This window comes from Podarcis melisellensis (genome assembly GCF_964234715.1).
Source record: "Podarcis melisellensis genome assembly, chromosome: 5".
In the NCBI taxonomy this organism is placed as follows: Eukaryota; Metazoa; Chordata; class Lepidosauria; order Squamata; family Lacertidae; genus Podarcis; species Podarcis melisellensis.
In genome coordinates, this window is record NC_138537.1 from 9,231,636 (window position 1) to 9,249,118 (window position 17,483).

The 17,483-nt window shown below is 44.0% G+C and overlaps 1 protein-coding gene across 12 annotated transcripts in view; it reads left to right on the top strand.

Moving 5' to 3' along the window:
* MCF2L2 (MCF.2 cell line derived transforming sequence-like 2) overlaps nt 1-17,483 on the top strand; it is a 215,018-nt gene that overhangs the window by 130,278 nt on the left and 67,257 nt on the right. For all 12 annotated transcript variants that reach the window (XR_014168247.1, XM_081910760.1, XM_081910764.1 and 9 more), the window contains exons 16-18: nt 13,821-13,887; nt 14,196-14,311; nt 15,070-15,139. Coding sequence is in view for 11 of the 12 variants with exons in the window: in XM_081910760.1 (XP_081766886.1) it covers nt 13,821-13,887; nt 14,196-14,311; nt 15,070-15,139 (253 nt within the window). In the remaining variant the exon portion in view is untranslated. The remainder of the gene's footprint in view (nt 1-13,820; nt 13,888-14,195; nt 14,312-15,069; nt 15,140-17,483) is intronic.

A 17,483-nucleotide genomic window follows, 5' to 3' on the forward strand; every position in this document is an offset into this window, starting at 1 on the left:
TTTGGGCTATGAGTGGTGTTGCTCCTGCATAATGAATCAGATGCAATTCTGTGCTCATGTTACGCCTGCATGAATGAGCTGCAATTTCCATAGTCTGTGTCACTTGCAGAATTTATTTCTATGCCTGGGATGCCAAAGTGCGTTTGTGTTTCTTGGACAGCAGAACCGCCCTCCTCCGAAAAAACCCAACAACAACCAAAAGGCAAATTTGCTTTGGCAATTTGCTGAGATCATAGTTCCCTCAATACAGGCAGTGAGGTCATCTGCAGCAAGGAGCAGATCTCTCCCTCCCCCCCCCCCCCGAGTGGCCCCAGTGCAGTAAAATAACCTCCTTTGAAAGCATGATTGTGTACCTCTCAGACCCTCCAAATGTCCCAATTTTTCCAGGGACAGTCCCGGATTTACGGAAGCCTTCCCAGTTTGATCCCAGAATGTTCCGCTTTCCCTTAGGACGTCCCTATTTTCATCTAAGAAATGTTGGAGTTATGCGACTCCTGAGCCAATAAGATAAATACTATGCAACCTTTAGAGGACACCTGAAGGCAGCCCTGTATAGGGAAGTTTTTAAATGTTTAATGTTTTATCATGTTTTTATATGTGCTGGAAGCTGCCCAGAGTAGCTGGGGCAAGCCAGTCATATGGGTTGGGTACAAATACCAAAATGAATAATAATATTATTATGGAATAAAGGTAAAGGGACCCCTGACCGTTTAGGTCCAGTCGTGACCGACTCTGGGGTTGCGGCGCTCATCTTGCTTTATTGGCCGAGGGAGTCGGTGTTTGTCTACAGATAGCTTCTGGGTCATGTGGCCAGCATGACTAAGCCACTTCTGGTGAACCAGAGCAGTGCACGGAAACGCCGTTTACCTTCCCGCCGCAGCGGTACCTATTTATGTACTTGCACTGGTAATAATAATAATAATAATAATAATAATAATAATAATAATAATAAATTTATTTATATCCCGCCCTCCCCAGCCGAAGCCGGGCTCAGGGGGGCTAACAACAATAAAACAGTACAAAAGTACAGCACAAACAACATTCTAAAATCATTCATTATAAAATTAATTAAATTCAAGCCACTAGCCACCATTGGGCCAGAGCTCCGTGAAGATTGCCGAGGGAGGGAGTCAGGCTGTGCCCTGGCCAAAGGTATGCTTTCAAACTGCTAGGTTGGCAGGAGCAGGGACCAAGCAACGGAAGCTCACCCCGTCGCGGGGATTCGAACCGCCGACCTTCTGATTGGCAAGTACTAGGCTCAGTGGTTTAACCCACAGCACCACCCGTGTCCCATTGTTATGGAATAGCACCTCCCTATTTTCACCGGAGACATGTTGGAGGGCTTGTTCTCTCCTGGTCTTGATGCCATTGTATAAAGGCCACCTAAGATCATGCAGCTTATTATGGGCAGATGTGTAGACACCACAAACCCACATCTTCCCAATAATGTGTATGGGGTGTGTGTGTGTGTGTAAAGATGTCGCCCAGCATCACCATATCAGCTCTTTCCCACCCTGCTTCACGCAATTGGCTGCTGCTTCTGATGAGTATATAAACTCAATAAATAAAAAAGTAAATAGTTGAGTCTGTGGGTGGTCTTCCCATTGTTTGTTTGCTTCTTTCAATTACAGAATTTTTCGCTCCATAAGGTGCACTTTCCCCCTCTTAAAATCTAAGGGAAAATGTCTGTGCGTCTTATGGAGCGAATGTGTGGTCCATCTTCATCACATTTTCTTTCAGTGCAGTACAGGCTGTAAATTTTATCCTTTCATTCCATAATTTATTCCACCCATCAAATTGTATATTATACCCAAAATCCCATTGAATCCTTACTGATTTTACCTCTTCATCTTTAGTATGCCATTCTAGCAACAATTTATACATTTTTGACAGGTTTTTAATTTCATTACTCACTATTTGTTTTTGAAACTTTGACTCTTTTTCTGAAAAGCCTCTCTCTTTTAACTCTTTTTTAAACATTTCATTAATTGATAGTAATGCAACCAATCATTAACATATTCCTTGACTTCCTCATATGGTTTTAACTTCCATTTTCCCTCTTCTTTAATAATCAAATCCCCGTAAGTTATCCACCCCCCTTTCATGTTAATTTTTTTCACACTCATAACTTCTAGAGGTGATAACCAATGGGGTATTTTTGCTTCTAATAGGTTTTTATACCTATCCCATACTTCTATCAGAGATCTTCGAAAAATGTGGCTTGCAAAACCTTTATGAACTTTTTTCTTATCATACCACAAATAAGCGTGCCATCCAAATCTATTATCAAATCCTTCCAAGTCCAACAATTCTGTATTTTCTAATTTCACCCATTCCTTTAACCAACAGAGGCAAGATGCTTCGTAATATAATTTCAAGTCCGGCAGGGTGAAGCCTCCTCTTTCTTTCGCATCTGTCAACAATTTAAATTTTATTCTAGGCTTCTTGCCCTGCCAGATATATCTTGAAATAATTTTTTGCCAATCCTTAAATATAGTTGCCCCTTTTATAACCAGAATTGTCTGGAATAAAAATAACATTTCCGGCAAAACACTCATCTTTATCGTTGACATTCTTCCCCAGAATGATAATTTCATCCTTCCCCACACCTCTAGATAACTTTTAATTCCATTCCACATTGGTATATAATTATTTTGAAATAAATCAATATTTTGGGGGGGTCACCCAAATTCCCAAGTATTTAACTTTTTTTCACCACTTCAATCTCAGTCTGTTGTTGCATTATTTCTATCATATCTTGATCCATATTTTTAACAATCATTTTCGTTTTCTTTCTATTCAAAATAAAACCTGCCATTTTACCAAGTTGTTCTATTTCCTCTAGTACTTCTTTGGTACTTTTTAACGGTTCCTCCACTGTTAAAACCAAATCATCAGCAAATGCTTTAACTTTGTATTCATTTCGACCAACTGTAACTCCCTTAATTTTTTCATTTTTCCTTACTGATCTTAGAAGAACCTCCAGTACCATGATGAAAAGTAACGGTGACAGAGGACAACCCTGTCTTGTGCCTTTGGCTATTTTAATCTTTTCTGTTAGTACATTATTTACTATCAACTTTTCTGTTTGTTCTGTATATATCGCTTTGATACCATTGAAAATCCCTTGACCTAAGTCCATCTCTAAATTCTTCAACATAAATTCCCAAGTTATATTATCAAAGGCCTTTTCAGCGCCCACAAATATTAGCATAGCTTGTTTATCGTTCCTGGCAGTCAGATATTCCACAATGTCTATTATATTTCTTATATTATCTTTCATCTGTCTGCCAGGTAGAAAACCCGCTTGATCTTTATGAATATAGTCTTGCAATATTTTTTCCAACCTTTGCTGATTTGTGAGCCACCTGGAGATTTTCGGAGAGGTGGGAGCAAGAGGGGGAAATGCTCCAAGTCATAAACAACTTTTGCAGTCACCTTTTGTCCCCGCAAGCAGTGTTGACAGTGGTAATCAGCGGGTGAACAGGATCTCCTTTACAAGGAGCGTTGGGTTACACTCATTTGCTCATCGCATTCAGGACAGAGGAAAAGTTCCACACACACCCCCAGCCGCGTGCCTAGCAAATGGGATGACGTGATGGCAGATGTGTTCTGCTTGGCTAGATGCATCTCAGGTGTCCCTCGGTCCTGGACATCCTTTCTGCATTAATACACAGGCCTCCTTATACCACGAGACCCCTTCTCCCCGATGGGCAGATGGAGGGAAGCGCCCTTTGAAATACTTCCCTGTGATTCTGCATGCTTTCATGTTGCTGTGGGGAGTTCCTGTGAGTCAGAAGCGGAGCATGGAATGGGAGCTGTTTACAATACAGCATTTCTATAGCACCACACCGTTAAAAAAATTCTGCGAAAGGTTGCACTTTTGCTTTGGAAGATCAGGTTCCGCAAGATTGGTAACCAGATTGGCTGGTGGTGACGTTTGTCTTCTACCTTGATTTGTGTCGCAGTACAAATAAAGTCAGGGTCTAACCTACCTGTTACGTTAATGGTGTGATTTAGCAATCCATTTTTTTTTTTAATATCAACCATGCTGGCGGGATTGGGGAGAAATTGTTCTTGCCAATTCAGAGTAGAGATGTGAGGTTTAAGGTTTCCTTTTCCGGCATGACAATTAGCATTAAAAGAAAAGAAAAAAATCCCATTGGCCCCAATAGCAACTTTTCCCCAAATGTCACATGACAGGGTGGTTTTCAAGAAGGTGGAAAGCTTAAAAGCTTCAAGTTGTGTGGTTCCTTCTCTGCTTGACAGGGGTTGGAGAAAAACAACTACAGTGGTACCTCGGGTTACATACGCTTCAGGTTACACACTCCGCTAACCCAGAAATAGTGCTTCAGGTTAAGAACTTTGCTTCAGGATAAGAACAGAAATTGGGCTCCAGTGGTGCAGCGGCAGCAGGAGGCCCCATTAGCTAAAGTGGTGCTTCAGGTTAAGAACGGACCTCCGGAATGAATTAAGTACTTAACCCGAGGTACCACTGTACCAGACATTTAGAAGACATCTGAAGGCAGCCCTGTTTAGGGAAGCTTTTAATGTTTAATAGGTTATTGTATTTTAATATTCTGTTGGAAGCCGCCCAGAGTGACTGGGGAAACCCAGCCAGATGGGCGGGGTATAAATAATAATAATAATAATAATTATTATTAATGACACTTGGGTTCCCTCCAAACTCTACAATTCTATTATTTTATTCCAGTGCTTTCTGTTAGCAGGAACAAAAGTGCACCCTAATAGCAAAAAAAATAAATTAAATGGATTTCTCACTACCTTAAGAATATATATATATTCTGAGATCTTCCTGGTTTTCAGAAAGAAAAGCAGCCCCAACCAACACACTAGCCCAAAACAGCTGGAGGACATCAGGCTGCTTGAGCCTGTGGTGTAGCAAAAGCTTTGGTTGTGTGCACGCCATTCATTTAAAACACGTTTAAAGCAATTCCCCCCCCCAAAATAATCATGGGAATTATAGTGTATCCTTCTCAGAACTACAGTTCCCAGCACCCTTAAGAAACTACAGGATTCTTTTGCAAGTGTTTTAAATGTGTAATGCACGGACAGTTAACTTCCCATAAAACAAGCCTCCTTGCCTTTCTCTGTCAAACGTTAAGTTTCACCATATGCAAAGCAAGATCCAGCTATACTGGCTTTGGCAGGCCTAATTAGGGACTTGTGCAACGTTCTGAAGCTGAAAAACCATATCATTATTATTGTGGTACACCTGCCGGCTCACGCATATCTCGTGTGCCTATAAACAGTCAGATTAGCTCTAATTAAGAAATGCCGCAGTTCCTTTGAGCTTCCCTAGCAAGCGCATGTTGCCAAAACAGCAGTGCTGGGGTGGTTGGACAGTCATGGTTGTTGGATGAATGAGGAGGTTTCATAAAGAGCTTGGAGAAGAAGGAGAGCCAAAACAGACTTCTGACGACTATGAGCTTTTTTGGTGTGTGTTGTTTGGGTCAAATGTCCCCCCCCCCCTGCCCAATCGCTCAGAGAAAAACAGCCACACACCATTGCTGTAAGTGAGGGATGGCAGAGCAAGATGATGTTTGCGGAAGTGCACTTGGTTGGAGTCGCAGTGGTCACATGGCTTCCTTTACAAGTCCTCTCTGAAGATGTAATAAGGGAGAGCAACAGTGCCTTTGAAATGGCCCATCAACAGGACCTGAATAAGCAGGCTGAGCATGAAGAAAAAACTCACCTGAATCCTAGAATCATAGAGTTGGAAGAGACCACAAGGGCCATCGAGTCCAACCCCCTGCCAAGCAGGAAACACCATCAGAGCACCCCTGACATATGGTTGTCAAGCCTCTGCTTAAAGACCTCCAAAGAAGGAGACTCCACCACACTCCTTGGCAGCAAATTCCACTGTCGAACAGCTCTTACTGTCAGGAAGTTCTTCCCAATGTTTAGGTGGAATCTTCTTTCTTGTAGTTTGGATCCATTGCTCCGTGTCCGCTTCTCTGGAGCAGCAGAAAACAACCTTTCTCCTTCCTCTATGTGACATCCTTTTATATATTTGAACATGGCTATCATATCACCCCTTAACCTCCTCTTCTCCAGGCTAAACATGCCCAGCTCCCTTAGCCGTTCCTCATAAGGCATCGTTTCCAGGCCTTTGACCTCCTCCGGACACGTTCCAGTTTGTCAGTGTCCTTCTTGAACTGTGGTGCCCAGAACTGGACACAGTACTCTAGGTGAGGTCTGACCAGAGCAGAATATTACTTCCCTTGATCTAGATGCTATACTCCTATTGATGCAGCCCAGAATTGCATTAGCTTTTTTAGCTGCCGCAACCTGGACATAAGTCCTCCTCATAAGTCATTCATCCAAGAATCCAGGTCCCATAGGTAAAGGTAAAGGGACCCCTGACCATTAGGTCCAATCATGGCTGACTCTGGGGTTGCAGCGCTCATCTCGCTTTATTGGCCAAGGGAGCTGGCATACAGCTTCCGGGTCATGTGGCCAGCATGACTAAGCCGCTTCTGGCGAACCAGAGCAGCACACAGAAACACCGTTTACCTTCCTGCCGGAGTGGTACCTATTTATCTACTTGCACTTTGATGTGCTTTCGAACTGCTAGGTTGGCAGGAGCAGGGACTGAGCAATGGGAGCTCACCCCATTGCAGGGATTTGAACCGCCGACCTTCTGATTGGCAAGTCCTAGGCTCTGTGGTTTAACCCACAGCGCCATCCGCGCCCCTTGCTTTCCCCATAATAAGGACTGGTGGCGTGAGCTGTTCATTGGGGGTCGGACTGTTGCCGCACAGGCAAAATCTCATCTCAAGAGCAGGCAGAAGCAACATTTGGGGAAAGGGAAATAGAGAGTTTACACACTCAAAACATGCCCACCCACATGCACAAACAACATGGACCATAGCTTTCACTTTAGATCATTTTATTGCAAACCACTATGTACAGAAGCATGCTGTGAAACCACCCCCACCGGCTCCTGTGCATTTCAAGGGCAACGTGTTTGCACACACACAGGTAATGCCAGATAGCTATATTTGGGCAAATTTGGGTACAAAGTCAACATCCACAGCTCTATCTCTGCAGCAAGACAATTAAATGTTGCAATCGTTCTGTTGTGTTCTCTGACTTATCTCTTAAACAACAACAACCACCCAGCCTTTTGTTTTGCTGAGCAAGGGTTCCTAAGAAACCAGGTGGCAAATGATGGGTTTTGTGCGCCCTGGTTGTTATCAGCATTAGGCTATAAGGATGAGACACCATGGCATGTTAATCACACGCAGTTCCTCCCTGCTCAAACAACAGCTGCTCTGCATGTTCCTGCAAGAGACTTCACCACCATTTCCCAATCTATTCCTGCGCTCCCACTTTGCAGCTACTTTTGAACCCACTGGGCTTTCTAGAAGCCCGGCACCCTGGTGCTTTCTGGCTGAGAGTCAGCCTGCTATTGCTGCTCACATTTACTGTGCCACTGAATGCCACTCCTAGAATCATATATAGAGTTGAAAGGGACCACGAGGGTTTTTGAATTCTGATTTTTTTGTTATTCACGTTTTATACTGTATTTTATGCTGTTTTTTGTTGCATCAATTAAGTGTTGTAAATTTGTTGTTAGCCTCCCTGAGCCCGGTTTTCTGAACTGGGAAGGGTGGGGTATAAAAATATTATCATTACTGTTATTATTGTTGTTGTTATTATTATCATCTAATGCAGCCCCCTGCAATGAAGGAATCTTTGCCCGACGTGGGGCTCAAACCCACAACCCCGAGATCGGCCTCATGCTCTTCCAACTGAGCTATCCTTGATAGTTTACGAAATTTACCAGCTGCCCTTCACCCAAAACCAATTCTAGGGCATGCATATACCAGATAAAAATATACAAGCAAACAACAAAGCATCAACATGCATAATGAGTCCTCATCCCCTTGCCTCCCTGCCGTACCAGGCTGCAGGTGAGAATTTCCAGGGAGAAAAGCGAGCACCCATATTTTCCTCCCCATAAGATTAAAGGCGTCATGATTGTGTGAATGAATCTGGCTGAATGCTTAATAAAGAGGTTTTCTGGAAGCAACGTCAGACTTGCACTCCAGCAGTTGCACCTGAAACCAACCTCGCTATAACCCTCACAGAATCTATTTTACTTTGGTTTGATCTGTAGACTCTCACATATCCCTGTTTATTTCTTTACAACTGGGAAACCCAGGAAGATGGGCAGATCTTTTGTTCTTCCTCTTGGTTGCGCCTCCCTGGGATCTTCCTTTTATATTCCTTTATTTCATAAAAATATGCAGCTTGACTGCAAAAATGAACAAAGCACTTTACAAAAAGAATAAAGCAATAAAATTATCAATAAAAGCAGTTACAAACAGCAATTTAAAACATTTTAATGAATTAAAGTCAGTGATGAGCTCAAGACTGATTAAGACACATGGAGATGTTAATCCATATCTGCATAATCTTGTTTAAATGAAAAAGATTTAAGCAGGTGCTAGACACAGAATAGACACAGCAAACTATGGCAAGTTCTTAAAAAAATGGGAGTGCCTGATCACCTCATCTGTGTCCTGAGAAATCTCTATGTGGGGCAAGAAGCTACAGTTAGAACTGGATACGGAACAACTGATTGGTTCAAAATTGGAAAAGGAGTACGACAAGGCTGTATATTGTCTCCCTACTTATTTAACTTATATGCAGAATTCATCATGCGAAAGGCTGGGCTGGATGAATCCCAAGCCGGAATTAAGATTGCCAGAAGAAATATCAACAACCTCAGATATGCAGTTGACACAACCTTGATGGCAGAAAGTGAGGAGGAATTAAAGAACCTTTTAATGAGGGTGAAAGAGGAGAGTGCAAAATATGGTCTGAAGCTCAACATTAAAAAAACGAAGATCATGGCCACTGGTCCCATCACCTCCTGGCAAGTAGAAGGGGAAGAAATGGAGACAATGAGAGATTTTACTTTCTTGGGCTCCATGATCACTGCAGATGGTGACAGCAGCCACAAAATTAAAAGACGCCTGCTTCTTGGGAGGAAAGCAATGACAAACCTAGACAGCATCTTAAAAAGCAGAGACATCACCTTGCCGACAAAGGTCCGTATAGTTAAAGCTATGGTTTTCCCAGTAGTGATGTATGGAAGTGAGAGCTGGACCATAAAGAAGGCTGATTGCCAAAGAATTGATGCTTTTGAATTATGGTGCTGGAAGAGACTCTTGAGAGTCTCATGGACTGCAAGAAGATCAAACCTCTCCATTCTGAAGGAAATCAGCCCTGAGTACTTACTGGAAGGACAGATCCTGAAGCTGAGGTTCCAATACTTTGGCCACCTCATGAGAAGAGAAGACTCCCTGGAAAAGACCCTGGTGTTGGGAAAGATGGAGGGCACAAGGAGAAGGGGACCACAGAGGACGAGATGGTTGGATAGTGTTCTTGTAGCAACCAGCATGAGTTTGACCAAACTGCGGGAGGCAGTGGAAGACAGGAGTGCCTGGTGTGCTCTGCTCCAGGGGGTCACAAAGAGTTGGACACGACTAAACGACTAACAACAAACAGAATAGAGCGATGAGCTTGCCTGATATCAAGAGGCAAGGAGTTTCAAAGTGTAGGTGCTGCGACACACACACACAAAGATTTCTTACAAATGTGGAACAAGTATTAGGTGGCACCTGTTAAGTGCCGGTTCTGCTAATCAAAGCAGTTGCGTGGGGTAAGGTGATCTCAAAGGTAAGCTGGTCCCCAGTTGTTAGGGGCTTTATATACTAATAATAACACCTTGAACTGGTAGCAAACTGGTAGCAAATTAGCAACCAGTGCAGGTCTCTGAGCACAGGTGTTGTATGTTGGCAGGATCTCACTGCTGTCAGTAATTGTGCTGTAGCATCCTGCCCTAATCCAACCCAATGCTCCTCCGTAAAAGGAAAGTGGCTCTCCAGGGCCCCAAACTCTCCTGCCCTTTTAACTTTGTCAGTTCTGCCTCCCTGCCTGTTCCCAGAACATATTCTCCAACACTGCACAGACACTTGTGTGCTTGGGACACACATTCCAGAGGGGTAGCTGTTATTAGCCTTGTTACAACAAACAGAAGGATTGAGACGCCTTAAAGACAAACATATACATTCTCTCTTCTTATTCTTCTCTTGGTAGCAGCTTCCTTGGAATCAGAGCCTAATAGAAAAATAAAATTGTAGAGTTGAGAGGGATCTCAGGGCTCATGTAGCCCAACCCCCTTCAATGCAGGAATCTCAACTAAAGCATCCATGACAGTTGGCCATCCATCTTCTGCTTACAAACCTCTAAGTAAGGGGAGCCCACCACCTCTCGTGGAAGTCTGTTCCACTGCCAAACAGCTCAGAAAGTTCTTCCTGGTGTTTTAGTTGGAATCTCCTTTCTTGCAGCTTGAATCCGAGTTGGGTCTTACTCTCCAGAGCAGGAGAAAAAGAGATTGCTCCATGTGACAGCCCTTAAGATATCTGAAGATGGCTGTCCTATCTCCTCTCAGTCTCCTCTTTCCCAGGCTAAACATACCCAGCTCCTTCAACTATTCCTCATCAGGCTTGGTTTAAGGACCCTTTAACATCTTGGCTGCACACACATTCCAGCTTGTTGTCAATATCCTTCTTAAATTGTAGTGGCCGGAATAGGACACAGTACTCCAGGTGTGGTCTGACCAAAGTAGAATAGAGTGCACTATGACTTCCCTTGATTTGTACAATTTACTTCTGTTAATGCAGCCTAGAATAGCATTAGCTTTTTTTGCTGCTGCACCACACTGTTGACTCATGCTCCGAGTATAGAGACAGCTGAAACCACAAGTCTTTCCCTCCAGCTGCTTCCTTCTTGTAGTTTCCAGCCCTTTAGCAGGTTTCCGTAGCACCGCCTCCAGTTTCCTGTGCATCAATGAGGTGATCATCCCCAATACTCAGTAATATTGTCTCTCTCCCCACCAGGACTTAGTTTGAAGCTCTCCTGATCGGGTTCATGAGATTCTGAGGAAGCACATTCTTCCCAATTGTTGTGAGGTGCAACCCATCTATCCCCAAAGCCCTTCCTCAAAGAAGCAGAGATCATGGTCCAAGAAACCAAAACTTTCACCACAATGCCACCTGTACAGCCAGTGGTTTTACTTCCAGTATTTTCCTCTCTGTCCTGCGTCATGAAAAAGGCCCTTCACTTTCCTACCCAGAGTCTCTTAGTCCCTAAGACTAGATCAGATGCAAGATAAAGTATTTGCTGAGGAAGTGAGCTCCTGGCAACAAAACCCCAAGACTACCATTGCCTTGCATCTTTGCAGCCTCTCCACCCACTTATCAAAGATCGCTGCCTGCACCCGATTTCCGCCCCTTGCCGCAAGCGCCTCTCCATTCATTTGCTCTGCAAACATCTCCCTGCATAGGCTTTTGAGGCAGGGTGTGCAAATCAACAATTTACCCAAACAGTTTGCTTATATAAAAAAGCAGACAAACTTCGGTGTTCAAATAGAATGTCTGATCCCACAAGCCCTGTTCCCACATTCCCTTCGTACACCACCATCTCCTGCCCCCATTGTCTGTGGGCCTAACCAGTTCCACCCCTGGTGCATTCAGAGGAGGAAGCAGGAACTGGCTATACATGTATCGGACCCACCTCCATGTGAATCTGGAGCCCAAAGGCTCCACTATAAGGGCCAAATCCTACTTCTGGTCTATGCTGGGAGGTCAGAGGGGCAAGAGCCAGCTGGCTCTGCAAACATCTGGGCACTAGGAAATGCAGCCCCTACGTGCACTGACATGAGGGCAAGAATCATGTCCGCACCCCGGAGATTTGACAGGGCAGTTTTACAGTTCAGTCTAAAAGTGTCAGACCAACCAGGCTCCTTCTCCTCCACAGCTCTTCCTTTAAACACACCTCTCTCTACCTCTAACCCACACTCCCCTTCTTTCATCCCCAAACCTCCTTTTGATCCTCCATAGCACCAGAAATCCCACCTTTAACCCCAGCCCTTTCCACCTGCCCCTCCCCAATTCCTCCTCCTCTCTGGCTCCCCCCACCCTCACTGGAGGCTTAAAACAGCCATGCTTAAAACCTCCCTCTCTCCCATATTGCCACTCATTCCCCCTTGACTCCCAGCCAGTTCCACCTTCCCCTCCCCAGTTCCTTCTCTTTCCCTCCCCGCCCACCAGAAGACTAAAACTGTTATATTTACCTGCCCTTGCTCACTCCCCCCCACCTCCCAGCATCACACTCTTTTTACAAGAGCAACCTTACCCTGCCCCAGCCTTTATAACCTTGGGAAACAGCCAATGAAAACAGACTGATGACGCACTGCAAATTTATTATACAGTAAGATAAATCATTTATGTGACAAAGTAGAGAACCAGTCCAAGAAACAGAAAGCAGAATTGTTTATATTAAATCGTAGCGGTGTGTACCTGTCGCCAAATCATATCATATTGAAAATGATCACATGCACACATGCAGTTAAGTTAAATGTTGCTTATATGTGTCACTTGTTAATGTTTCTTTGTTGTGAAGAACGGTGTTGGGAGTCCTGGAAGTATTAATTAGTGCTGACAATGAATGGGGGCCCAGCTACTCATATAAATGTTTTAAGAAGGCATACCCAAAATCCAGGCAAAACAGGGACAAAACTGAACAATGATTTGCCAGGGTCAGGTACAATCAGAACTGCAGAGGGAGAGGACTGATGACATTTACCACCCCAAACCTTTTGTCCTTGATTCCCCATAATCCACAGGAGGTCTGGAGGGTGGCAACATGAAAACGCCATTTCAGTGGTGGTTCCCTACTTGTGGAATGCTCTCCTCAGGGAGACTCGCCTGGCACCATCATTACATAAATTTAGATGTTTGTTTTCCACCAGGCCATTGGCTTTTAATTATCTGTGACCTCCTTCAGTGAGTGGGATTTTTTAATCCTGCTTTAAAGGGGGGGGGGGAGAACCTGTTTTAGATTTTTCTGTGTTTTGCTTTATGCTGGTTTTAATGTATGCTCTTTAGTTATTGTTGTAAGATGCTTTGTGTTACATTGGTGTGTGTTTTTTAAAGGACCAATAAGTTTAATATAGATCTATTCATTGGATGTGGCATGGCAGAACAGGATCTAGAATTTATATCCCAATGTGAAAAGGGATCCTCTCTTTTTCTTTGGCTACTTCCAAATCTGGAGTACTTTGCATCAACAGTGTGGTGTAGTGGTTAGTGTGTTGGACTGAGATTCTAGTCTGAGTGACTTTGGGCCACTCACTGACTCACAACCTCACCACACAGGGTTATTGTGAGGATAAAATGGAGAAGAGGCTTGGGTTCCTTGAAGCGGGAGAGAAAAGGCAGGGTATCTGAGCCTTTGGGCTTGCCGATCAGAAGGTCGGCGGTTCGAATCCCCACAACGGGGTGAGTTCCTGTTGCTCTGTCCCAGCTCTTGCCAACCTAGCAGTTTGAAAGCACGCCAGTGCAAGTAGATAAATAGGTACTGCTGCGATGGGAAGGTAAACGGTGTTTCCGTGCCCTCTGGCTTCCATCACAGTGTTTTGTTATGCCAGAAGTAGTTTAGTCATGCTGGCCACATGATCCAGAAAGCTGTCTGTGGACAAATGCTAGCTCCCTTGGCCTGAAAGCGAGATGAGTGCTGCGACCCCATAGTTGCCTTTGACTGGACTTAACCATCCAGGGGTCCTTTACCTTTACGTATAATGTTTTTAAAATACTGTGCAATGCTCAGCCTTGAATTTAAATTTATTACTTCACCTTCTGCAAAGCAACATGTATTTTAAAAGCATGGTTTAGCTGAAGAAACTACTATAAATCTCTCTCTCATCTTTCTCTTTTCTTTAGCCATATAATAAATGAACTGATAGAAACAGAACGGGTTTATGCAGAAGAACTTCAAAGCATAATAGAGGTAAGTTGAGTATTTGCAGAAACTGAGGGTGAAGACAGATGGGAGGGAGCTTTCACATACCCTCCAACATTTCTCCCATGAAAATAGGGATGTACTATTCAATAATAGTAATAACAATATACTATTATTACAAATTAGATTATTATAGATTGTGGGTGTGATGCTTTGCTCAGATTCATGGTTGAGCTTTATATGCAAACCATTGCTTTTCTTAATTGGCAAAACAGCAGCAATAACAACATCCTAACCTATATTATTACCCTTTTGTTCTCACCATGTAACTCTTTCCCCCCTCTTATCTTAAACAGGGCTATGTATCTGAAATGGACAATCCTGATTTAATTCACTTGATCCCAACGGCAGTGTCAAACAAGAAAGAAGTCCTTTTTGGAAACCTCTCAGAGATTTATGAATTCCACAACAGGTTTGCACACTTCCTGACATGCTGTTCTGTTGGGACCACACGTGGGTGCTTTAAAATGGAAGTTGTGGAGCAGCCCACATGGATGCAGTGCCTTGGGTCTGCAGCCTTTGATATGTGATAATTTTGCCTTGCAAACAATCATCTTCCAGCACCAGTCCCCAGGGCTAACTTCTGATCATCCTTGGCTGAAGCTATAGACCATGGGTAGGCAAACTAAGGCCCCGGGGCCGGATCCGGCCCAATCGCCTTCTAAATCTGGCCCGTGGACAGTCCGGGAATCAGCATGTTTTGACATGAGTAGAATGTGTCCTTTTATTTAAAGTGCATCTCTGGGTTATTTGTGGGGCCTGCCTGGTGTTTTTACATGAGTAGAATGTGTGTTTTTATTTAAAATGCATCTCTGGGTTATTTGTGGGGCATAGGAAGTCGTTCATTTTTTGTTTCAAAATATAGTCCGGTCCCCTGCAAGGTCTGAGGGACAGTGGACCGGCCCCCAGCTGGAAAAGTTTGCTGACCCCTCCTATAGACCAACCTGGTGCTCTCTGGATGTTTTGAACTACAGTTCCCATCATTTGTAGCCAGCAGGAGGGGGAGTAGCAGGATGGGCCCCAAACATGATGTAGAATCCTTTACAATATACGCAACTGGCTTCTGGTTGATATTTCCTACCAGACCTGGATCCAGATGGGGGTTTGACACACAAATGCAGAATGACATAAGTTCTCCTCATGCCTCTTTTGCTTTTATCTCCATTCCAGAATCTTCCTCAAAGAGCTGGAAAACTGCATTGAAAACCCAGAGCTTCTCGGTCGGTGTTTTTTAAAAAGAGTAAGTGAATGTCAGTTGCTTGGTTAATCTGGTTTGTGAGGCAGGTGTGTGAACTAGGCTTCTGCTGCATTTGGTCACTCAGCAGTCAAGTGGCCGTTAGCCAGATTGTCAGGGCTGACACAGGCCTGGGCCCATATGTTCTGAGGCGTCACTGCCTGCCCCCCCCCCATCCAGGACATCAACTGGATGCATGGGTATCCGGCACTGTTGTTGCACCAGGACTTCGCTATTCACCTGCCAGGAGCGCAGAGTACCTCCTTCCAGGCAAGCCCCTGGAGCCCAGCATTTTAAAAGGCAGCGTGAAAGTAGGAAGGTCAGGTGGTACCCGGTGCGGAAAATTTCTTGTCACCCCCCCAATTTTTTTTTTAATTTTTTTTTGCCTGCAAAATTGGTTTTACGTTATTTCATATTTTCTTACAAAGGAATAATAAGAAGTAGTAATAATAAAAAAAACTTTTATTTATATCCCACCCTCCCCAGCCGAAGTCACGCTCAGGGCGGCTAACGTCAGATACATAACATTGGTATAAAATCAAACAATAATTAAATTACCTCCTAAAAACATGTCAAAACCAAACTGAAGTCTAATTAAATGGCTTTCTGCAAGGTTAGGGTTGGGAACAATAAGTGCTCCACTGAATTGAAATTTCAGCCTTCGTGACAGGAAAACGGCCAAGTAAAGAGCTATTTTCGTGGAGGAGGGTCAAGATATTAACTGATATGCATGAAATTTAGCTATATAAATCCTAGTGTAGTAAGGTAAGACCTATGGAGGAGGCATTTTCTAAAAAAAAAAAAAAGTTTTTTTTATGAACTGCCCTAGTAGGGCAGTAATTGTTCCTTGATAATTTGTCACCCCCCTCCATGATGGAACCTGGGGCGGACAGCCCCACCCCACCCCCCTCCTACGCCCCTGAGCTGCTTTTTTTGTTGCTGCTACTGCATATGTTGGAGGGATTGTCTCTAATGCAGGACACAGATTGGCAGTAACATAGAAGCATAGAATTCTCAAGTTGGAAGGGGCTTCGAGGGTCATCCAGTCCACCCCTGCAGGAATAACATGGCCAGGGCTTTGGTACACTGCATGTATTGACACAGATGACACCAGTGCGTTCCTTTTTCTGTGTGGAAAGCATTATATGTTGACGACGTCTCTTGTCACACTGGGCTGCAAGAAAGGTCTGTGGTCAGCTGTGTGACCTGCGTTTCGATTTCTGTTCTCAACTCTTATCGTGAGGGGTCCCATGGCTTACACAAAAGCAGCATCAGACAATGTATAAATTGGACTCGCAGACCGTCTGTCTGGACTTCATATGCAATGTGCTAAAGGACAACCCTCACTTTTGCAGGGAGAAACGTGAGCATAGATGCATTTGTCATCCTGTATCTTCATAAAGGCTGTTTTGCACCATAAATGATTTAACCTAGCTTGTGAAATAAATACACTGAGGGACGGTTATCTGATCTCCACCACTCCAGCCTTCCACCCCCTGCACTGATCATGATCCTTTCATTTTATTGCAGCTTGATATAAACAGGTAGCTTGTGAAGCTTCTCCCAGGATGCATCTTTCTGCCGGAAAAAGTTCCCCCATTTACATTCTTGTGTCAGGCAGCTGTTGAAATTACAGAGCCAGTTTTAAAAAATGCAAGTTGTCCAATATTAGGAATAAGTTTCATTTGTTGTCGTTTAATCATTTAGTCGTGTCCGACTCTTCGTGACCCCATGGACCATAGCACATCAGGCACTCCTGTCTTCCATTGCCTCCCGCAGTTTGGTCAGACTCATGTTTGTAGCTTCAAGAACACTGTCCAACCATCTCATCCTCTGTCGTCCCCTTCTCCTTGTGCCCTCAATCTTTCCCAGCATCAGAGTCTTTTCCAAGGAGTCTTCTCTTCTCATGAGGTGGCCAAAGTATTGGAGCCTCAGCTTCAGGATCTGTCCTTCCAGTGAGCACTCAGGGCTGATTTCCATAAGAATGGATACATTTGATCTTCTTGCAGTCCATGGGACTCTCAAGAGTCTCCTCCAGCACAGAATTCAAAAGCATCAATTCTTCGGCGATCAGCCTTCCTTATGGTCCAGCTCTCTCTTCCATACATCACTACTGGAAAATCATAGCTTTAACTATACGGACCTTTGTCAGCAAGGTGATGTCTCTACTTTTTAAGATGCTGTCTAGGTTTGTCATTGCTTTTCTCCCAAGAAGCAGGCTTCTTTTACTTTCGTGACTGCTGTCACCATCTGCAGTGATCACGGAACCCAAGAAAATAAAATCTCTCACTGCCTCCTTTATAAGTTTCATGGCGCAGGATTATTGCTGCATTGTTAGGCATGGTTCCAG